Below are 22,896 nucleotides of genomic sequence, written 5' to 3'. Positions count from 1 at the left end.
TAAAGACGCCCTCTTCCTAGAAACAAAACGCAGAGCGCTGGTTGCCAGCGGTGGCAGGGGGAGGTCTTTAACAGGTACGGAGTTTCAGACGGGCGAGGCGAAAGAGCTCCGTGTGCTGACGATGTGGACATACTTACCACCACTGCCCTGCCCACTTAAAAGTGGTTGGGACGGGAAACTTTTTTATTTTTTTTACTACAATAAAATAAATGAAAGAAGAGGGAGTGGGGCTGCAAAGGTCACCTCATCTGATCTTCCTGACTCGGGGATGAGAGAATTGAGGCCCAGCGAGGAGCGACCTGCCCGGGTCCACAGCCCTGGCAGGACAAGCGAGGCAGACTGTGAAATGTGGCAGCACGGTGATGCGGGAGGCCACCGTGCGGCTGGGCTCTGGCTCACTGACCACGGTCGGCGCTAGCTTTCACGAGGTGGCTACAGCCCTGCTGGGCGTGGCTCAGTGGATCAAGCTCTGGCCTGTGAGACGAAAGGTCGCTGGTTCAATTCCCAGTCAGGGCACCTTCCTGGGTTGCAGGTCAGGTTCCCCGTGGGGGGCGTGCCAGAGGCAACCAATTGTTTCTCTCACACTTCAATGTTTCTCTCCCTCTTTCTCTCTCCTGTCCCTTCTTCTAAATATAAATAAATAAATAAAGAGTATTATTATTATTATTATTTTTTTTAAAAGAGGTGGCTGCATGTGCCAGGGCCAAGCGGGTTATCTAGAAAATTCACTTAAGGGGAACCACCCCTATGTGGCTGATGTCAGCTCACTGTCCCTTCCTAAGTCAGAGAGTCAGATCACTGAACTCCTTCAGAGGCCCCCCACCCTACCCCAGGCCAGGATAACAAGGGCAGGGTAGCTGTCATGGGGAAGAACTAGGGGAATCAAACCCTGATTCAAACCTGACTCAGCCTCAGTGTCTCCATCTCTGAGAAACAGGGAAGGGCCTGATTCTGTACCGGGAACATGGCGGGTGGTCAGGAGGAGTCTAGGATGCTGGTGAATACTGTGGGCTCTGGGGCTGGGCTCATTCACTGCTGTGGTGGGCCCCTATTTTCTCTGTGTGACCTCTCAGTGCCTCAGCCAATTCATCGGCAAAGTGGGGGCAACCGCACCTCTGCAGGTTGCTGTGAGGATCCAGTGAACTCGCTCCTTGAAAGGGCTTGGAACCAGGTGTGTGCTCAGCAATTAGTTATTGTCAGGAGAAAACGGGGCCAGGGCGTGTGTGTCCCATCCCCTCCCCCCCATCTCAGCTATTGTTTGCTGCTGATGCGCCCACGTGCGCCTGACAACAGAAGTGCCCTCTCTCCGAAGTGCCATCTATCGCAGGGGTAGGCAGAGCAGGTGTGGACTGTGGGGCCCTCGGCCAGGCCTCTGACGTGTTCCCTGGGCCCTGGATGCTCCTGGGCCAGGGACAAGGGCGCTGGGGGTGGGGCGGGGATGGGCAGTAACAGGGCCCAGACCTTCATCCTCCTTTGTCCCCCACTGCTGCCACAGTCCCTGCCTGTGCTGCTCTCAGGCATCAACCATCAACCCTGCCACTCTCCCGAGGGCACCAGGTAGCCTCAACACTTTGGGCTCCAGGCTCCATTAGCCCGAGGTGGCAGGAGACGGGCAGGGGATCTGCCCGAGGCCCGTGTGAGGCAGCGGCCAGAGCCAGCCATTTTCCCGACAGCAGCAGCCGCTCGCTCGCCTGGGGAGAGGAAGCCCGCTCATCCCCCAGCAACGCCCAGCCTCACGAGCACCAGGGAGGACTCCAAGAGTCCTCCCACCAACAATCCCTTCAGGATTTGGGTTTAATCTCAAGCACGAGGGCGGGTGGGCAAAGAAAGGATTTGGTTTCATTCCTTCAGATGCCCAGGCCTTGGCCCAAGCCCCAGGGCGCGGGAGTGAAGGCGCGTGGCTGCCCGGCCCCTATCAACAAAGGCTTCCTTTATTAAATAGAGATGGCGCTACATTCCATTCAGAGGAGGAAATCGGATGTGGTGAGGGATGTGTCCAGGTTGTACCCCGACCCGAGAGGGCTGTGAGGGGTGAAGAGGGGCCCGGGGCCTGCCGGTCTCACCCCAGTCCTGCGTGCAGGGCTCGGTGCCCTCAACCCCCTGCTGTCTGCAAGGCCGCCCACAGCTGGAGACAGGCTTGGTGTCCTGAGGTCCTGTCTGTGTTTTACTTTGGGAGAAAAGTGCCCCAGTCCTTCCAGTGGGGGTGGGGGCACGGCATCCTGGAGCCCAGGGCTCAGAGAGGGGAGGGGGAGTCAAGTGGGTGTGCGGGGGCGGGGGAGGTAATCTGCCACGAGAACTGCGCCATGTTAGGAACTCCGGCGCAGTTCTCAAGCAGGTACCAGCGGTGTGCAAGTCCCTGCCAGCCTCTCCTAGCACCGCTGCCCCATGGGCACTTAGGACGGCAGGCTCACTGGGGCAGTCCAAAGCGGAGGCCACCTGGGAATAAGGCAAGGGATGGCCACAAGGGGCTGCTGGTGGCCCAGGGCTTGGGAACTGGGGAAATCAGGCCACCCAACAAGGGGCAAGGTTTCTTTCTGAGGAAATGGCAGCAATCATGCCCCTGGAGGCAGCAGCTCCTGGAACTGGGGTGAGGGGTGCTGGCTGTCCTGGGTGTCCCCTCCAAAAAGCTGAGCCCTTGAGTATGGGTCCAGGCTCCTTGGTCTTTGGTGCATCCTAGAGCCTCCTGGTGGCTGCAGTACCGCTGGGGAAGGGAGAAAGGTCACCTCACGAAGTCCTGTCTGTGCTGGGATGGACACTGGGTACCGGCTCAGTGCTGTCTCCATGGCCTGGCCATTTGTCCCTCTGTTCAGCTTGTGGCTCAGGGCTGGCTGCAGGGCCCTGTCTTCCTGTCCATCTGTCAGACTCGGGATAGGGATGGCTCCCGCTCTGAGCCCCGCTTTGGCCTGGGCCAGGCCCTAGGCCTCCTGGGGGAAGAAGCCCAGCTTGGCCAGCGACATCTCCTTCCGCAGCCTTGTGATCTCCCAGAACATCGGCTCTGCTGTAGGCAGACAGAGAGGGGACAGCTTAGTGACAGCTCAGGGCCATCTTAGGCAGGTGGCCTGGCTCCCTCTGCTGGCTGTGGGCAGGGCAGCTGGCAGGCACTCTTGGGCTCCCCGCTTCCCCAGGACAGAGGACCTCGGCGTGTGGCTGAACCTCTCTGAGGCTCCCAACCAAGGTCTCGCAAACTGCTGAACACACTTGAAGGCTCTGTACTGTCCTGGAGGAGGAGGCGGCAACGGTCACTCCCACAGCCTGACACAGACACATGTGTGCACACTGCCACACACACACACACACATGCTTTCCAACCTCACCTCGCTGGGACCTTGAGCAGGGAGCAGGGCCGCACTGTCAGTCCAGGTACCTGGGAGGAGGTGGCCTCTTAGGGCTTACCACCTGACCTGGCTTTGGCCTTCCAGAGGGACTTGAGGAGAGGCTCAGACTCCAGATTGGTTCTGGAGGAGACTCGGCAGGGGACAAAGTTTGGAGGAGTGGGAAGGTAGGCTTTGCAGAACGGGGGACAGGGGACAACAGGTGGATGGAGGACCAGCAGGGCAAGGGCACCGTGGGAGGCTCTTGCTCAGGGGACCATAAGGAGGTCACACTCGGAGGGGAGGGGATTCCCAGGGGAGGCCCCTCAAGCACGTCCTCAAATGCCAGGCCAGTAACAGGGAGCTGTCCCTGAAGGCTGCGGGGCAGGGAGAGGTTTCTGGGCAGACAGCAGTCAGACCCAGGTACAATGGTGAGAGTGGCTGGCCTTCCTGGTAGGGCAGGACCAAGGAGGCTCCTTCCGTGGCTCCTCTCGGCACCAGGAGGCCTACCAGCCCTTTACTGACCCACAGTCTCCGCCTTTGCAGAGTCCTGGTCTGAGACAGGGACAGCAAAACCCTCTCTGGGTGATTGATCCCAGCGCTGCGAGCCAGTCCCATCCCTTTGGGGCACCATTCCCTCACTGGCCACCAGGGGGTGCTCACCGTCCTGCCGCACCAGGCCTTGCTGGATGTAGCGGATGTAGGTGAAGAAGTTGCACACAGCAGTGATCTGTGGGAAGAAGGCGGAAGGGTGTGACCGGCCAGTCCTCAGAGATGGGGTCCCTCCAAAGCCAGGGTAGACCAGAGACCAGAGAGGGAAGCTCATGTCCTGTCCCATCAGAGCCAGATAATGCTCTCTGAAATGAACAGGGCTGGGCCATTTAATTCACCGTAGCAACTGCTATTACTACTTTCTAATAAAAATAATAGCAGCAACTAACATTAAATCAAGTCCATGCATCCAATGAGGCGGGCATGCTTATCGACCCATGTTACACGTGGGAAAAGCGGAGGCCGCGAAGACGAAGCCACCGACCACGCCTGCGGAGGTCACAGGCTGAGAGAGCAGCAGGGTGGGCCTGTTCCCGACCAGGCGGCCTGTTCGGAATCTGCGCTCACCCCTGGGGCCTGCTTGCCCTGGATGCTGTGGTGTCTGGCCAGCCAGGCCTCTGCCAGGGGTTCTTTGTGATGCCGGGAAAGACAAGGGGATCAGCAGCAGTTCACCTGGCTGCCCCGGCTCCTTAGGGCCAAAGGCCCCAGACAGGCCCAAGGCCTGTTCCCTGCCAGGCCCTGTCCTGTGTTCATACTTGGGCCCTGCCATGGTGACTCTCATGCCAGGGAGAGGGCCTGGTAGATGCCCGCGGGGGCCCCATGGCCCCGCTGCTGAGAGTGTTAGCCATTAATGGTTCATTGGTGCCCCTCTGCCAAGGACGGACTGGCGGGGGTGGGAGGCGTGGTATGAAAGGCTGGCTGGGCTGCAGCCAGACTCCAGCTGAGGCCACACCCTCTTTGCTCCACACCCCTCACCCCCCAGCCCGCCTGCCCTCACTAGCTCCTGAGACTCACACAAACCTTCTCTTAGGCTCTGTGTCTAGGGAATCCCACCCAAAGAGAGGTGGAAGGCAGCAGGCAGCTGTGCCCACAGCAGCCCCTATGGAATGTCCAGCACTCTGGGATGTCCAGTGTGTGGGGGCCACAGTCTGGGGAGTGGAGGAAGCTGCAGGGAGGGGGCAATGCCCTTGCTGAGCCTTCAACCCACACAACAGCCCTTGCCAGGGTGACAAGGTGGGCGCAGGAGGGTTGGTGGCCCGGGGAAAAAGCAGGGTGGTATAAAGAAAGTCCAGTGTGGCTAGGGGAATTGGAGGGGGCAGGCTGGGGTGTTGCCCAGCAGCCAGTGGGCCCCCACGGGAGGCTTGTGAGCAGGGACTGGCAGGGAGCAGTGGGGTTCTTTCCCCAGGGCTGTGCTTTGGGGACAGAAGTTTTGTTTTGTTTTTTTTAAAGACTTTGTTTATTTATTTTGAGAGAGAGGGGAGGGAGAAAGAGAGGGAGAGAAACATCAACCGGTTGCCTCTTGCACACTCCCAACTGGGGACCTGGTCTGCAACCCAGGCATGTGCTGTGACTGGGAATTGAACCAGTGACCTTTTGGTTCTCAGGCCAACACTCAATCCACTGAGCCACACCAGCCAGGGCTGGGGACAGAACTCTTGTCCCTGTGGACTCCACACTTCTTGGTCTCTTCAGGGTGGGGCCCACACCCTAAAGCTTCACACCCTTCTCATCTCCCATGCCAGGTCTGCCCAGCACAGCGGACATGCAGGCCTGGAGGGAACGAAGTTCTAAACGTGGCTTTGCTAGGCAGGGGGTGTCTGGGGTGGAGCCTCCTGCCGAACCCTAGCTGGGATTGGACAGGGGGACGGAACAGGGCTCTGAGCACAGAAGCACAGGGTGGGGGCTGCAGAAAAAAGAGACTGGATTCGGAAGGGGGAGGCCCCAGGTCGGCTGGGTGGCCCCAGGCACGCCCTTGCCCTTTCTAAAGCTCGGGCTCCCTTTGGGTGAATGGGAGCCCAGCTCACTCCCGGGGCATTCACCAGGGTGACATGCTCAGATGCCCTGAGGAAGCTGTCAGGACCAGACAAGCTGCCCTCGCTAACCAGTTGGCTGCCCGATGATGGGGCCATTTGCCCAGCTGGTCCCCGTGAGGAGCCCCTAGCAGGTCCAGGGGAGGAGACTTCCCCTCAAAGACGGCCCATCCATACTGTGTCACCTGTGCACCGAGCTCGGAGTTTTCCTAGCACATTCTCTTTTGTTCCTTCCAATCCTCTTCACCATCCATGATGGGACAGAGGAATGGGGACCACCCCACCCTCACCCACCAGCTTGGTGAGGCCCCCTGACCCAGCCTGGGCCACAGGGCAAGAGAGGGCAGAAGCTGGGAGGCCTAGAGGACCCTTGGCACCCAAGGCTGACCGTCGGGCTGGGTGACAGACCCACCTCGTAACTGTCTCCAAAGCCTGTGGCTGGAGCCCAAGCTGGGTCAGGGGTGCGCAGCTGAGCTCCCCTCAACTAAGGTAAACAGCAAAGGTGATGGCCGTCCCTCCCGCGATTACATTCTGGCTCGTGAGAAAACGGGTACCTCAGTCCTTTGGCCACAAAGGAACTGAATTCTGCCAACAGCCACGTGCAAGTTTAGAAGACGACCCCAATCTCCAGAAAGGACGCAGCAACTGACACCTTGACTGTGCTCCAGGAGACCCCGAGCAGGGGACCCAGCTAGGCTGTGCCCAGACTCCTGACCCAGGGAGAGGAGAATAAATGGGTGTTGTTTTAAGTCACAAAGTTTATGGTAATTTGTTACGCAGTAATAGCAAACTGATACACCTGGCTTGGCTGTGTGGCCAGAGCCAGTCTCTGTACATCTCTGAGCCTGCTCTGTAGATCAAGGCCTAGGGCCCAGAGTCCCAGCCCAGGAGGCCCCTAAGGAGCCAAGTGACACTCCAGAGGGATGACTCACCCTGGCCCGGGAGGATGGCGAGATGTAGTAGTGGCTCTCGGAGTCCCCAAGCCGGATTCGGTGGCGACAGACACGGGCCAATCCACTCAGGGCACATGTGCTGGGGGAAAGCAGAGGGGACCGTGGGGGCCAGCTGGGGCTCACCAGCCCGGCTCATGCAGGGAGGGTGCAGCAGCCAGGAGGAGGCGCCGAGGGAGGGGCAGGAGAGCTTGGTCAACTGCATGCCGGGGATACCAGAGCCCTACCCCCTAAAGCACCTAAAATGCCTCTCCTACTTTACTGGGGCCCTCAGACCCAGGCACCCCTCCCTCCACCTGAGCAGAGTCCACTCTCTCCTCCACTTAGTCGCCGAGTCTCCAGGCCGGGTCACACCAGTGGGGCCCTTTGACTGGCTCCCCTCAGCCTCTTCCAAGCAGCCCTGTGCCTCTGTCTCCCTGTTACCGTGGGTGCCACGGGTCCGGGGTTCCTCCAAACACCCGCCTCTGGCCCATCATCTTTCCCTGCAGCTTCCCACTGCCCAGGAAATATCTATGGAGAATCCCAAGTAAAGGACGGTTTAATAGGCTCCTTGGCTACAGGACTTATCAGAGCCTTTGCCGCCTCCAGGTCCACTGTGACTCTCTGACTGAACCGTGGAACCCTCTTTCAGGGACATCTTCAGATGATTTGCGAAATGCTGGCCTAGCATGTTAAAGCCTAAACCTCATTTGAGGACCTTTATACTCTGGCCCCCCACACCCTCTACAGCCTCAGTCCCATCTCCCTGCCCACCCTGCAGCTCCCCCAGGGACTCGGGGTGTTTCCGTGAATGCCCCAGTGTTTCACACCTGTACTCATTCTGTTCCTTCCGCCGGAAAGGCCTTCCCTGCTTGGCAAACTGCTATTCGGACTCCTCCCCACAAGCTGCCCTCCCCAATCTCTGCCCCTTGCTCCACCCTGGCGAGTGTGTTCCGCTCCAGCCCTGCTCAGTGCCTGCTCAGTAGCAGGCAGGACCAGATACCAAGGCCGTTCGGTTATTTGTTAGCATAAGGCAGAGCTGGCAACTGACATGACTTACGTGTCAACTGGGGCCCAGAGCCCACTGTGGGAGACAGGAGGAATTAAAGAGGGATGTGTGTCAGGCCCCCCCAGGAAGAGGGAGACCCCGGCTCCTGGACTCCCTGGAGAGCCTGGGGGTCCGGGACTAGGGGCAGGATGGGTTGGGGCAGAGCCAAAGATGCCTCCTTGCCCTGCATGAGTGCACCACTGTCCCTCTTCTGTCAGGCGCCCCTGTACCCCTCGGAGCACATACCACACCCTGCCCACGCCTGGGAACCACACCAGAACTCTCCCAGGCAGGCCCGAGGCGCAGTCCTCCTTGGCCACCCCCTCAGCAGAATCAAGACTGGGGGAGGGGGCGCTTTCCCAAGTGGGCAGGCAGGAGAGAACGGAGTGAAGCTTACTTGGTGCTGCCATATTCGACTGCAGCCACCTTCACCGTGGGCGGCGTTTGCGAAGCCACGGGCTCGATGGTGAGCGTGTTGTCCTCCACGGCAGCCCGAACCAGCGCCGAGAGCTGCAGCAGACCGGGCAGTAGGTGGGTTGGTAACGAAGGAGCCTCAGCTGGGTGGCTGGGCCCACCAGCTGGCTGCCCTCGGCCCCAACTCACCTCCTGCATGGTGAAGTCCAGGCAGGGGCCCACATCCTCCCGGTACACCCTTTCTAGGAAGGGGCTGTTCTTGTCCAAGGTAGGCGATTCCCTCCAGGCCTGAAACTCTGCAAACAGGGTTGTGTCCACCTGTGGGGAGGGCAAGTGGGGAGGGGTGGTCAGGGTAATGGGGACCAGCCCAGCAGAGACAGGCAGAGCTGAAGAAGGTGGGAGCCTGGGAGGATGCAGGGCGTCCCGCAGCATGCCAGCGGGCCTGTCCCCAGCGGCCAGGCAGGAGGGCTGGGCCCCAAGGAAGAACTCCCTTCTTCCCTCTGCACCAAAGACTTTCAAACACAGGTTTCCCTTCCAGGTGAGTCTGCAGTCTCCTGGCACTGCAGGGTTACAGACTTGGGTCCTGGGCCTCATCCTGAAGACCCCACCCCCGCCACTGCCTCCTTGAGGAGGAAGAGTTGAAGAGTGACCCTGCAGGTGTTCACAGGCACCCCCAGGCACACACAGGTACATGCACACAGTGGGGAACACACAGTGGCTCTGAGAGGCCGCTCCCTGGCTGGGGAGGGGGGGCATGCTGAGTGAATGAGGCCGCGGGGCCAGAGGGGCGGCCCCTCTGTGGAGCCATTACCTGTCGGGAAAAGGAGAGAGAGGTAGCGGAAGTGGGGGCTGCCGGCTGCTCCCCAGGCGGGAGCTGCCAGGCCGGCTCGTAGGTGAGGTGAACCGCCTTGCTGGGGACCACACAGAGGAGCAGGGAGAGGAGCGGGGGCAGCCCAGGCTGGGCAGGTGGGGCCGGTGAGACAGACAGATAGACAGACAGACAGGGGGACAGAGACAGACAGGAGGAAGGAGATATCAGTATCCAGACAGAAGCTCAGAACTCAGAAGGGGGACCAGACGCCTGGACTGCGCCTCCTCCCCAGGCACTCCAGAGACGCAGACAGGAAGGGGTTGGGGGACCGCCTGGGTATCAGAGACCCCAGGAAGCTGAGTCCCACCAGAGCCCTAGTGGGCACTCGTGGGTACAGCCCTGAGCTGAGCTCCTGATGTCCACGTCTCTTCAGTTCGTCTAAGGCCCCAGGAGTCCCTCTTACCACGTGAAGAAACTGAGGCACTGACCGGCGTCCCCACGGCCAAGGATGTCATAGCCCATTGCCCCACCTGGCCCCAGGACTCCACGTACCCAGCCGAGGTCGGGGAGACAGCCCCTCAAAGGCCATGCTCAAGAGGGTGCTGAGAACCCTCAAGTCCAGGGGTGTCACAAGGTTGAGCCCTGGGCCTCAGGGCTGTGGCCACACAGGGCCCAGGTAGCCCCTCCCAGCACAGCCTCCTGAGGCCAAGGGAGTGTGTCTCTCCACAGACCCCCCCCCCCCCCCCGTAGGGTAGGCCCTCAGGCCCAAGGCCAGCCTCAGGTGCAGAGACACCGTCTACTGCTTGGAGGGGCAAGGAGGGGACGCCAGGCCCCAGATTGTATGCCCGGAGGCCGAGGTCCAAATGTCTCATATGACAAGGAGCCTGTCCAGCCCTCATGGCCAGAGAACACAGAAGCCCGGAGAGGGCAGGACAGGCTCCGGGTCATACGGTGTGTGTGGGAGGGGGTGGGGGACAGGCCTGGTCCCAAACAGGCCCCAATGCCTGGCTGACAGTGGGACTGTCTCTCTTTCCTGTGCCCACTGCCCGCCCGCCACCCCTCACCTCTTTGCCCTCCTTGTCCAGCGTGAGAATGTGGCCAGCAGCAGGGCACACGGCAGGGCACAGGGTGCTGCTGGTACTCTTGTGACGTAGGTGGCCCTTGCGGGGCCCGGCCTTGGTGGGGCTCAGCAGCTGCGGGTGGAGCTCGCGGTTGGGAGAAGCTGGTGTGGAGGTGATGACCAGTGTCTTCAAGGCTGTCACCTCTGCCTGCAGCATGTCGATCTGGCCAGAACAAGACAGCTGCCAACCTTAGCTCAGGGTGGATGCCTCCCTGGCTGCCACCTCCTGCTACCCCACTCAGGACAGCAGCAACTAGCCCCTGGAGCAGCCTGCAACCTGGGGACTGCGACACCCATTTCAGACAGGGAGCTGAAGCTCAGAGAGGAGACCTGGCCTGCCTGAGGTCACACCGGAAGCCAGGACTGCCTTAGATGCCCATGTCGGGGAGCTGGCTGGGCCTCCCCGCAAGGGGCACCCAGGAGCCAGGAACAGCCCAACCCCCCTTTTTACAGATGGACAAATGGGCACCTGTAAAGTAATGGGAAGTCATCTACCCAGGCTCACACAGCCAGGAAGAGGTTTCTGCTTTGTAGAGGGGGTGTGGGGTGGGGGCAGAAATGACGATGAACTCAGACGGGATACTCCCAGCTCCTGGAAGGCCCCAGAAAGGTCTCTGGGGCACAGTGGGATTTCAGTGGTGTAATCTCTGCCCCACCCTCCCAGGCCCTGGTTAGCGGTTATCCCATCATCCCTGGGGGCCCCACTGGGCCACACGGGGGTCCAACTGAATAGGAAGGTGCACAGGAGCTCTGGACGGGCCTGGGCAGGCGGGGGCGGGGGCTCACCTTGCCCCAAGCTTCTTTTAGCTGCTTCTCCGACGCTGCCTGCTTCATGTTCGCTTCTCGAACCATCTTGTGGGCTTCCTGGGAAGAAGCAGTGGTGAGCAGCCGATGTGCCCCCAGCAGACCCAGTCCCCAGCTGGCCCCCAGGTGGCTGGCCGCTGTACCTCGAAAAGGCTGGCTGTCAGCTCCTCCAGCTCCTGTTCCAGCTGTTCCCGGACCTTGGACAGACGCTCACACTCCTCATCCTTTAGCTTTAGCTCCTGGGGGTTATGAGATGGGTGGGTGTCAGTCCCCCAGAGGCCCTCAGGGGCCCCCAGGCCTGACACTGGGGAGAGCAGGTCCCCTGACCAGGCTTCATGCCCCAAGTCTCTTATGGGGGCCTGAGCTCGCCTCCGTTGCTCTACTTTATGAGGCATTTTCGAGGTAGCTCCTGCCAGGGGGTGGAAACCCTACTACCGGTCCATCAGAGCTTGGAACAAGTTTCCAGAGAAGTCCAGACTGCTACAAGTCATTTTGGAAGAATGGGTCTGTCCTTTGTTTGGGCCTCCCTCGTGCCCCACACAGGCCGCGATGGGTGCGTGAGCTCTCCAGACACAGGTGAGAGCCGCGGCTCCCCCAGGCACCCCTCCCAGACCCCACCTTCTGGGCTTTGTGCAGCTCCTCCTTCAGGAACTCTGAGCCCTTCTCGCGGATCTCCATGGATGAGCTGCGCAGGCGCGACACGTCCAGCTGGGCGGCTGCTGGGCCCTCCTTGCTGGGGGCCTCCTTCCCTGCAGAGGTCTCCACTAGGCTTCTGCAGGAGCCCACGCTCTTCCAGGAGACAGGGACAGCTTCAAGGGGCGGTGGGTGGCCCTCGTCCGGGTGGGGCTGCCTGTGAGGCAAGTGGCAAACATAGGGTGGGGACTTGAGACCTAGAGAGCTGAGCCCAGGGACCAACCTGGGCCTCGGTGTCTGCACCTGTGTGATAGGATGCTACCAGCGAGGCCACCACCAGGGTTGTCCCAAGGGCAGAATGACCAAAAATGAAATCTCCTGGGGGCAAGAGACTTCATTCATTCTTTTTTGCCCACCACCACCTCCAGGGCTGTGCATGGCACACAGCACCTGCTTAGCTCAGTTTGTCCAGCAGGTGACCCAGGGGTCAAGGCATCAGTATTGAGAATCTGAGTTCCCACTTCATCAACTGTGGACGATCCCAAGGGTCCTACCTCAAGGGTCACTGGGGTCACAGAGGTGCCTAAAACCTTGGCACACAGAAGGCACTTATGTGGGAACTGCCTTTGTTGTTATTGTTAATGCAAATTTTATTCAAATTAAGGGCAGGCCAAAGAGGAAGGACCAGCCAGGGCAGGCAGGAAGATTCTGCAAACAGCCAGGCCAGGCAGGCTCACTTCCTGTCCCCGTGGACCTGTGGGGAGCAGTCCCAGCTCTCCCTGGTCTGCCCTGTGACCTCAGACAAACACCCCTGCTCTGGGCCCCAGGACCCTCCACCCCTGGGGGCAGCTTGGGGTGGGGGGGCGGGTGCCCACCAGCCTCTGCCCTCCCCTCCTTCAGCCAATCCACACTCCCTCCTTTGCCTTCAAAGCAGACCCTGGGGAGGGAAGGAGGAAGGGAGTGAGTGGGGGAGAAGGTTTGGCCAGTGGTGGTTTGTGCCAAGACAGCACCTCTGGACTCGCTCACTCAGCAAAAGTTGGCGGCTCCTGAGCCAGCAGCTTCTGAGCGGCAGTGGCTGGGCAGGGGGGGCAGCGGGGGGGGGGGGGGGGGGGGGCTGGGCCAGGCCACTGATAACAGTTGGGAAGTGGAGGGGAGGGGGCTCGGAGAGAACACACAGGAGGAAAGACAAGACCAGAAAGGCCTGGATTGCTGAGGGGAAAGTGTGAAAGGCAAGGCTGGGGGCTGGGGCCTCCTGCTTGTGCTTGGACGCTGGGACTGTCTCCAAGCAGCTCCTCGGTCTCAGTTTTCCCCCAGGGTAACACAAAGGGACTGGACACCAAGGGACCCCAGCAATAAGCCCAGTCCTAACCCTTCACGTGGCCCCGTTCAGCCAGCCAGCCCAACCTGCCCTCTGCTTTGGAACTGACCCAGAGGGTAGCCTCCAGGTTTCTCTGGCTGAGGCCTGCCTGGCAGAGATGTGGGGCTTTGATGAGTATGGTGGGAATACACATCTGTCACTTCATCAACAGTGTGTGTGCCAGACGGGGATCCTCCTGGTGCCCTTGTTTGGGAAGGGTCTCTTTGGAAGGGGGTCCCTACAGCTTGAGGGGCTGTGGTGGTACGGTGACGGCCCTGGGCTGGGGTCTGCGTCCAGGGACTGTACCAGAGTTTACACGGGGTGCTCTGCCCACATTATTTTGTTTAAAACTGTCAATAGCAGTCGTGGTATTGTCCCCATTTTACAGGCGAGGCGGAGGTCACAAAGCTAGTTGGTCGGCTGCAGTGCTGGGACAGGTGGCCAGGTTGTTAGCCCAGGCCCACAGCCCCCAGCGGGTGGCGGTGTGAATGGTGGAATCAGTGCTTCTGTTGCAGATCCAAAACCACTGGGCCCAGGGGGACTCAGGAGGCTCCTCCTTGGCTGTAGCAGGGAAATCTAACCCAGTTTTTACCCTGCCTGGATTCTCAGCTTCTGCTCAGGCCCAGAAACTGCACCCCAGGAGGGAGGGCCAGGGCTAGGGCAGCTGTAGCTGAGAGCAGAGCAAGCCCCAGGCCATGCCGGGCTCTGACCTGGGGTACATGTGAGCCCATGGGAATCCTCTGCAGTGGCCTTCCGCCTGTGGATGGGGGTTAGAACCTGTGGGAGGGGTGCTAGGGGTCAAGAGAGAAGGCCCTGGGCACGGCACCAGGTAAGAGGTGTACAGTCCACAGCCACGCTTGGCAGCACCACCCTCCCCCCCACCACATGCCTGCCCAGGCTCTGGGTCCCGCAGCTGACACTGAAGTCCCTGGACACTGTCCCCACTGGCAGTCTGGAGTCAGGGGCTCGGCTGTCAGTCAGGTGGGGGCAGCAGGCCCCACCTTGGTGTTGTCGGCTTTGAGAGAATGAGCAAGAACCATAAGCCGAGGGTGGGGCTGACCCACAGGGACAGCACAGGGCACAGACCCGACCCCAAGTCTCAGACACCCAGACTCCGTGCTGTTCCCTCTGCAGGGACCGCCCTGCCACGTCTCACACGGCCTGCCCAGGAGAAGAGGGCCGCCAGCCCCTCCCGTGAGGGCCAAACTTTGTCCACCAGTGTGGCCTGGGCCTCTGGCCACGCTGTGATAGACTTTAACTCTCCTGTCGGTCCCAAGGGCACGGGCAGGGGGCGTGGCTAGACAGTCCCCCATCATTTTCCCAACAGGCTCCCACTTCAGCTCACTGCCAGGGGTGGGGGACCCTACTCTGCAGCCGGAAGAGACAGAGACCCTGGGAGGCCTGAGACAGAGCCTCTGGGGTTCCTTCCCCACCCCCCGTGGGAAGGCCCCATATGTGGATCCCAACGGCAGAAAGCGTGGGAACAGCAGGACCACCCAGTGGTCTCCAACTGCCCACTGCCTGGACCAGGGATGCGGGCGAGGGAGGGGAAGGAAGGCCTCCCCTGTCCTGGGAGGGAAGCTCTAATCTGAGGACCCTCTGCCTCCCATTTCCGGGCTCTGAGGCCAGCTCGGGGACTTAGAAACTTCAGACTAAGGAGGGACCTCAGGCCCCTTGCTCCTCGGGCCCAGCCCAAGCCAGAATACTCCTCCTCTGCGCACTTCAGCCTCCCAGACCACAGGCCCAAAAACCTGGGCGTGAACCCCTGTGGAGTGGAGGACATGCTTCTCTCTCAGGTGAGCACAGGCTACCACTTAAGTTCTTTGCTAGTCTCTCCCTGAAGTCCAGGCCCACGCCCTCTGCCCAGCCTCCTCAGTCCCCATTCCCTGCAGACACAGTCCAGCCTCCAGGATGCAATGCTACTGTGGGCCACTTGGAAGGGGTCTGCTCAAGGGCAGGCTCAGATAGTGAGAGTCAAGGTCGCAGGTAGGTGGGGGCCGTTTCCTAGGGCCGGCAGCAGTTCATACAGGAAAGGCCCCATGGGGTCACTTCCCCTGGAAACATACGAGGGTGGGGGAGGCAGCCCTTGGAACCTCACTCCCCATCCAGGCCTGCTCAGAAGGGCCAGCAGGGCTTTTGTTTCCATCCACAAAAAAAGGGCCACTGAGAATGAAGGCCCTGGACGCCATGGTCCCCAGTCACCCAGCAACCCCGTGGTCCACAGGCCAGTCCTGGGGCCAGAAGGGCCCAACTAGGGTCCTGCGTGTACCTTTCCCGCCACGGCCAGGTCCTCCTGCCACTTCCTGTCCCTCAACCTCTCCCTCCCTACCCACCGGTGCCCAGATGGCCTCTTTGAGCTGAAGACCCCTGAGCCAAGGGGCACACGCGAGGGGCGCATTGAACAGGCGGGGATGCTGTCAGCAAGGGGAGCTCTGAAACTGGGGGAGAGGAGGGCAGGGAGGGTGCTCAGCCACTCCCCCTCTTCTTGGGGCCACCAAGCGACCATCCAGTTTGGCTGATCCTTCAGCAGGAAAACAAACCCCCCATCTCCCCCCCGCCCCAGCCAGGGCCCAGCTCCGGGGCAGTGCTGCTGCAGCACAGGGTCTGGCTTCAGAGTCACGTTTAAAACGTGAGGCACCAAGGTTCAGAGAGGGAAGGCAACTTGGCCGGAACACACAGCAAGGCAGCAGCAGGGAGGGAAGTGAACCCAGAGTGCCCGGAGCAGTGAGTCATGTGACCTGTCACCCAGAGAAGCCGGGAGGGGAGGAAAGGGGATGAATGGTGCTTTCGGAGAAGTGGGGCAGGATGCAGACAGGGTGTGAGGAAGTTTGAGACGGTGCCCAAGTGGCAGTGGTGGCGGCGGGTTCTACCCAGGACAGCTGTGCGAGCCAGGAGGCTCTGAGCTTGCAGGGGACACACAGGCACAGATGACTCTGATGGGGGGCTCGTGGGACAACCAGGGGCTGGATAGGGGGACAGAAAAAACTGAGTCGCAATAATGAATCGATGTCGTTGAAAACCAAGGAAAGAAAAGGCAAAGGAAGGGACCGGCGGTAATGACAGGAATGAGGAACTGGGAGGGGGTCTTTCTGGGAAGGGGAAGGGGGTGGCTGAGGGAGGCACCAGGCCAGAGGGAGCAGCTGCAGCCTGAGTCAGATGAGGAGAGGATTCCAGAAGAAGGGGCAACGGTGTCACACAGGGAGCCAAAGACCAGGACTCCGGGGGTAGGAGAGGGTGGACCCGGACAACTCCAGGAACTGGGGAGCAGGTGTGGGCACAGGAGGCAGGAGCAGCAGCAATGCCTTGTAGGAGAACATGGACTGGGAGCAGGAAGAGGGCCGGGAACAGCTAAGGAGGGAGGTCAGAACTCCTGAAGCAGGCAGGCCCTGCCAAGTCTATCCCAGCCCCCTCCCAGCCCCCGCCCAGCCCTGATGAGAAAATACAGCCCCGAGTCTCCACTGAGAGCGGGAACAAGGCCCCAGAGGGCGGGGGCTCCACCCTCCACTGGTGCGGGGCAGGGCCGCAGCACAAAGCTCACATCCACCTGCTCAGCACTAGAAGAATCTGACTCCCCAAGACCTCAAACGCCCAACACACCCACAGTGTGCACCTACAGTGTGCAACCCAACACAGGAGCACCTACCATGCGCCAGGCACTCCACCAGCCCTGCTCCATCCAATCTGCACAACCTCACAGACTCTAGTAAGCAGCAGCATCACCAAGCCCCTTCACGCCACATTCTATTTCATTTTGTTCCTTTTCCCAAGCCTGTTTGTTGGGCGCAAATCCTGTGCCGAGGCGGGAGAGTCTAGGACAAGCGGGATTCTAATGAGGGTGTCTCGCATACAGGTGTGCTGATTGTGGAACAGCAGAAAAGATCTCTCCCTGTTGAGAAGCGGGAGGTGGCAATTCATGGAGGGCTTCCAGGAGGAGGCAGCAATAAGGGTGGTACAACCCTCTTTCCCCTGCTCTTGACCCTGGAGCCCCAGGCCAAACTGTCTCAGGGAAGCATTTAAGATCTTGCTTCCTGGCAATGTGACCAGTTTGGCTCAAATAAACTCTTATAAAAATTTAAAAAAGAAGAAGAAGAACTGTCTCAGAGCTATAGTCTTCTGTGACTTAGGCCTTAGAGACAACGGCCACAGACTCTCACACTCCTTAGAGTAGCCACGGTCCAGAGCAGGTAAGTGACTTGCCCAGAACCACACCACCTGCCTGCAGCCCCAGAGCTTTCTCGCACCCCGCCTTCTGCGAAGACACAGTTCTCGTCCCTGGAAGTTTGGGGTGATCCCCTCTCATTTCTGGGCAGTCCCTCGAGCCTGGCACTCCCTAGGACAGGTATGATGAGTCCCATCTGTTGGATGGGAAATTGAGACTAAGAGGTACACCCATGTCAGGTGGCCACTTCATGGGAAAAAAACTAGCCCAGAACCCAATCTCTGACCTCTGCCGACCAAGTTCCAATTGCCCAGCACAGTGTCAGCTGCAGAAGTACCCAAGATGCTGCCCTCACCCCATCCCCTTGGAGCAGACTTGGTGCCCAAAACTATGGACATGGGGTGCTGTGGCGGATGGGGAGGGTGCAGCCCCATTTGGGGGGAGCTGCTTCTGGGTCCAGAGTTATGGCCCATGTTCAGGAAAGAGGGTCCACATGAGCTCTTACCCACAGAAGCAGCTCTGGGCCCAGGGCCAGAGGCGTGAGCTAGCACCAAGCCCTGGCCGGGAACAGCAGGCACCCAAGAGAGACATCTCAGTTCGTCTCACAGATAAGGTGGCCCCTCGTACATGCAGCTACATCGGCCCTTTGTCCCAGATTCCTCCTAGTCCAGGATGAAGGACCCCAAGGGCACAGCTACCCCAGAGCTACAGGCAGCCACAGGCACGGCAGCTTGTCAGAGTTATAAGGGCACGAGTGACCCTCGGCAGGGTCCCTCCAGCTGCTGCTAGCACTGGATAAGCTCCTGGGATACCAGGTCCCCAAAGGGTGCTGGCAGTTTGGCCCCTGATCTGTCGATCCCTGGCCCCAACAGCCATGCGAGGGGTCCATAAAAAGGCAGGGTCAAGGTAACCCCAAAACTCTGCCTCTCACTCCCCAGGTGCCCAGCTCCTCATTCTGCCCCCTCACGCTTGGCGTCTGCATCTAGGAAGCACCTACTTTGTGCTCCACACCCAGCTGGGCCCCAGGGGCTCAAATGTTGGTGAAAGAAGTGAGAATGTTGAGGATCATGTGGGCTCAGCTTGGCAGCTTAGTCCATCCAGAAGGTTCCTGGGAATATGGCAGGGGGGCTGGACCGGGCACCTTCTCCAGAACCTTGAGTCATCTCTTCGATTCTGTCCTTAGAGAGAGTGTCCAGCCCTAACTGATGTGGCTCTGTGGGCCGGGTATTGTTCCACAAAGTGAGCGGTCACCGGTCTGATTCCCAGTCCGGGCACACGCCTGGGCTGTGGGCTCCATCCCAGGCCAGGGAGTGTACAAGAGGCAACCGATCGATGTCTCTCCCTTGCATCAATGTCTCTCTCCCCCCCTTTCTCCCTCCCTTCCCTCTCTCTAAAAATAAATAAATAAAATCTTATAAAAAGAGAGACAGACAGACAGACAGAGTCCATCTGGTAGCGCCCAGCCTCATCTGTCCGGCCCTGGCTTGGATGCCTCCAGGGAGGGACATTCTCTGGGCCTGGATTCCTCCAAGCCCTGCAACCTGTTCATTTCACCTAGAAGCCCAGAGAGGGAGGCCATACTCTGAAGATCACACAGCACCTCAGTGGCTATGTTTTGCCTTGGGCACACCCAACACAGGAGGTCACAAGTACTGCTGTCACCTCTCCAGGCACCACCAACCCACCTCAACCACATTTTCCCTAAACCCAGTCTCCTTCCCTGGAGGCACAAGCCCAAAGAATACCTGTTCTGCGTCAGTGTTCTCCCTGTAAGAGTCTCTGGCCTCTCTACACCTCACCCGTACCAGGAGCCCATTCTAGCAGCACCCCTGGCTGGGGATCAAGCCTGTTCCTCCCCCTCACCCCATCTTGGCTCAGGCTTTGCTGAGTGCCATAGAGCACAGTGGATCTGGTCTCCATCAGAAAACTCTCCAGCCCCCCAGCCTCCCCAGGGGGTCTGCAGTCACTCCCCAGCTCTGTCTGGGAGCCCTGTCCTGGGACCACCCAGCTGGCCCTGTTCTTTGCAGGAACACAGCCCACCTCCACTCTGGACGTCCAAGACCTTGTCTTTCCCTGCCTGGGGAAAGAGGAAGTGTTTACCCAGCTCCATGAGAAGACCACAGCCTTCCTGCACATACAGGGCAGGGGTCAGCAAGGGCCAGGGACCACCAGAGAGCCAATGAACAGATATGGGTGTTGGGGGGGGAGGTCCCACCCCACACCTCTGAGCCCTGCCGCTCCAGGAGCCCCAGATGGAGGCTCAGCAACTTTCAGGCGACTTTGGCAGAGACCCAGCCCCCTTTCCCCAACTGTGCGCACTGCTTTCCAAGGGTTCTTCTGCGGGGGGACGGGGGGACGGGGGGCGGGGGGGGCGGCTCCTCTGGCCATGTACCCCAGACTTACTGACTTGCACCCCTCCCCCATCTCACTTGCTCTCTAAATGAGCTAGGAGGAGTTGGCGCTGTCACACAGGGGCGGCTTGCCATCCACCTTTCACACTCCCAACCCCCAAGGACACCCCCCCACCGCTGACCTCTCCCCGCGGAGTGTCCTTCCATCTCTGTTCGAGAGTCGACTCTCAGGTCCTCGTGCCATAACGGGCTCCTCCGCCGCACACAGGACTGGGGAGCCCCGCACCCAATCCTGTGGGTACAGACTCGGCAGGGACCCCTCATCCGCCCAGCCCGGTGGCAGCGGCGGCCCGACTCGCTCGGAGCCGAGAGCGCGCCCGGACCTACCCGCTCCACATCCCAGAGCTTCGGGGCGCCCGGGCGTTAGTCCCGGCCGCCTCACAGATCTCCTAGCGCAGCGTCCCTGCCGCGTCCCCGCCGCCGCCGACTCCACCCCGGGCCGGCCGGCCTGCCCCGCCGCCTGTCAGTCCTGGCCGCAGTCTGTCCGTCTGTCCCGCCGCAGCTTGCACCCGGGACCCCAGCTCAGCCCGACCCTGCCCTCGGGGATCACGTGGCCAAGGGGGTGGCCGGAGGCCACATGCCCGGCCCCGCCCCTCCGCCCGCAGGGCGCAGAGCTCCGGCGCGCTCCCGGCCCAACCCCACTGGGCTGCCTGCCCGGGACAGTCTGACCGCGGGAGGAGCCCCATCCCCATCATCCTTGGCCCGCAATGCTCAGACGCTCCCCGCTGCTCCCTCTCTCCAGTTACCACTTCCCCGAACGGCGCAGCACCCTCTCCGGTCACTCCGCTCAAGAACCTACACTGGTTACCAGGCTTTCTGCTGATCCTTATCGGATTGTCGCTCTGGGTCAGCAGACACCTTCCCACCTCCTCCGCAGGCCTTCAGGCCATCATCACTCCCCCCTGAGTTCCCGGCTCTGTGTCTGTCCCTGTGCAACATTTTGCCTGGTGGGAATGGGGGCAGACCCCAAAACAAGTATTCTCCGTCTTACTCTCTGGGTGCGTACCCCAGGCAGGACCCACGTTTGGCCGGTCTCCAGCCCCAGCCTCTCTTGCCTGTGAACAGTCCCCGCTCATCCTTGCCTTTGCCACTGTCTTCTCTCTGGAGGAATGCGCCCACCATGCCCACACACCTGCCTGGTCCTGCTTCTGCAACACCTTCCCCTGCATCCCAAACCGTTGGCCTCGGTGTACCTCAGTCTCTCCGTGCCTCTCACCTGTCCTAAGCTCTGACCATTGCATTGACCTCAACTTCAACCCAGGACTGGTGAAAGCACACACCCCCTTCTCTCCTGCAGGAACTGTGCCTCCCACTCCCCATATCTAGAGGAGGACTCGGAGGGTTAGAAGAAGATACTTCCCTTCTGGATGCTACCAGCACTCCAGGCATTAGTTTTCTAGGCCCACAGACCCAGGGTCCTAGGCGTAAATTTGTCAGGTCTTCATCTGGGGACACATACATATTTCATTCATTCATTCATTCATTCATGCATCCAACCACCCTTTCTGAGTAAAAACTGTGGACAATACAAGGGCTGTGGACCCAAAGGAAACAGCTAGACACAGACTCTGTCCTCCTGGGGCTCCAGTATAGTGGGGAGATGGGGTACGGGGACATACTCTCAAGGACCTCCACTTCTAGGACCACCCCTTGCCCAAGGCACACACCTACCTTGCTCAGTGAATGATATCTTTGTTCAAAATAGAAAAAAGTATCCCTTCCCTAGGTGAGCACAGCCCCCGCCAAGGCTCAGGACTCGGTGAGTGGAAAGCAAGCTGTATGTCATGCCTGCTCTTTGGTTCCCTGAGCCGGCACCTGTCCGGCGAGTAACCTGGGGCATCCCTTCCTGCTTTCCGGAATCTTTCCGCCCAGGCCTCCCATGCCCTTCACTCTGCAGGGAAGTCGTTTCCACGTCTGTGGACAGGGACCAGCTCCCTCCTGGCACTCTGTCTCCCCACCCGGCCCAGCCCAGCCCAGGGCCTGGTGGAAAGCAGACGTCTTCGTGATCGCTCACTTGAACCCTTCCCCAAATAACCATGGAGCATCTTCTGCCTCTCTGGCCCTTGCGTTGCTCACTGTTTAGGGGAAGGGGGAGAAGATGACTCAAAAGGAGCTCAGGACAGGACCAGGCAGGAGATAAGACTAGTCCGAGCCTGGCAACCCAGACTGGTGGCAGATGCAGGGGAAGGGTGTGCCAGCCCAGGGCCGGGGCTCCAGAGGAAGAATCCTCAGTATGGGAGGGCGGGTAGGCTGTGGAGGCCCTTGAGTGAGGCCTCTATGGGCAAGTGTGGGGTCACCATTCTGGGAGCATCGACACCCCAATTAGCAGCCAAAAATATTCCATCATCTATGTATCCAGTTTCTTTGCACTCCCAGGCTTCACTAGCTTCTCCCACAGCCCCATAAGCTCTTCTCTTCAGCTGAAAAGGATGGGCTCAGAGAGGGTAAAGAACCTGCCTGATGTCACACAGCGAGGGGTGGTGGTGCTGAGACCCCTTATACCCGTTTTCTGAAAAAACAGCCCAGAAGCCAGAGGACTCACTGGAGGCTGCAGCTGCATGCAGTCAGGCGACTACTAGCTTGCCTGGCCTGCAGGTACAGATGGAGAAATAAAAAAAGGTGTGTCTTCTGCCCCCAAGCCACTGGCCTCTCCAAATTCCCCCTGCCCCCAACCAGTTTCCTTGGCCCTCCCCATCCCCAGCTTCCGCCACAGTCCCTTGGCTGGAGGGAGATGCGGAGCAGAACTGCCAGCCTGCATGACCCAGGCCCTGGCTCTGCCCTCCGTTCACCGTGTGACCCAGGACGAGTGTCTTCTCCTCTCTGAGCCTCGGTCTCTATGTCTGTGTAACCACCAAGTGGGACGAGACCATCAGGGCCACCACCGGTGCTGACCTTGTAGGAGGCTCATGAAACTCCTCCCAGTTCCAGGACGGTCCCCTGTCCAGAACTTGGCTGCTCAAGCCCTCCCCCAAATGCCCTACAGAGTGGCCAGACCCCCTCCCTTTCATGTCACTAGCTCACCTGTCTGTGTCCCAGGGCTCCTCTCCCAGGTTGCCCTCAAGTGCAGGGCACAGACCTGATGGGGCGTAGCGAACAGCCCCTGAGCTCATCACCAGGTATACGGGGCATTTTCCTTGGGCAGGGCACCTTCTGCCTTCCTCAGGGGGGTTCATGCCTGCAGGGCCGGGCCAAGCTTCCCTCTGGAGACTGCCAGACGGGCAGGTGGCAGAGCCTTCTCCCTACCCCCAGGCTCACACTAACCTTTGCTATCTTGCAGAAGCAGCTGCCTGTGAGGGAGGAGCCTCCCAGACAGGAGT

General features: G+C 60.1%; 1 protein-coding gene across 5 annotated transcripts; it reads right to left on the bottom strand.

Moving 5' to 3' along the window:
• Window positions 1–1,914: 1,914 nt before the first annotated feature.
• On the bottom strand, window positions 1,915–22,815 carry RAB3IL1 (RAB3A interacting protein like 1). Of its 5 annotated transcripts, XM_053925567.2 has the most exons (11): window positions 19,907–20,173; window positions 16,653–16,895; window positions 11,638–11,869; window positions 11,163–11,258; window positions 11,002–11,079; window positions 10,160–10,378; window positions 8,474–8,602; window positions 8,268–8,380; window positions 6,826–6,925; window positions 3,975–4,041; window positions 1,915–2,998 (listed from the first exon to the last, which is right to left on the bottom strand). In XM_053925567.2, exons 2-11 carry the CDS (start codon window positions 16,724–16,726, stop codon window positions 2,916–2,918), a joined length of 1,191 nt encoding a protein of 396 aa, XP_053781542.1. In that variant the 5' UTR covers window positions 16,727–16,895; window positions 19,907–20,173; the 3' UTR covers window positions 1,915–2,915. The 5 variants fall into 5 exon arrangements, with proteins under 5 accessions (XP_053781542.1, XP_045039463.2, XP_045039464.2 ...); XM_045183528.3 differs by lacking the exons at window positions 16,653–16,895; window positions 19,907–20,173 and adding an exon at window positions 22,601–22,815; XM_045183529.3 differs by lacking the exons at window positions 16,653–16,895; window positions 19,907–20,173 and adding an exon at window positions 22,601–22,815 and having other exon boundaries at window positions 1,915–2,995.
• Window positions 22,816–22,896: the final 81 nt, after the last annotated feature.

The sequence above is a fragment of the Desmodus rotundus genome, chromosome 5 (genome assembly GCF_022682495.2).
Source record: "Desmodus rotundus isolate HL8 chromosome 5, HLdesRot8A.1, whole genome shotgun sequence".
NCBI classification, from domain to species: Eukaryota; Metazoa; Chordata; class Mammalia; order Chiroptera; family Phyllostomidae; genus Desmodus; species Desmodus rotundus.
This window is presented reverse-complemented; position numbering and strand designations above follow the sequence as displayed.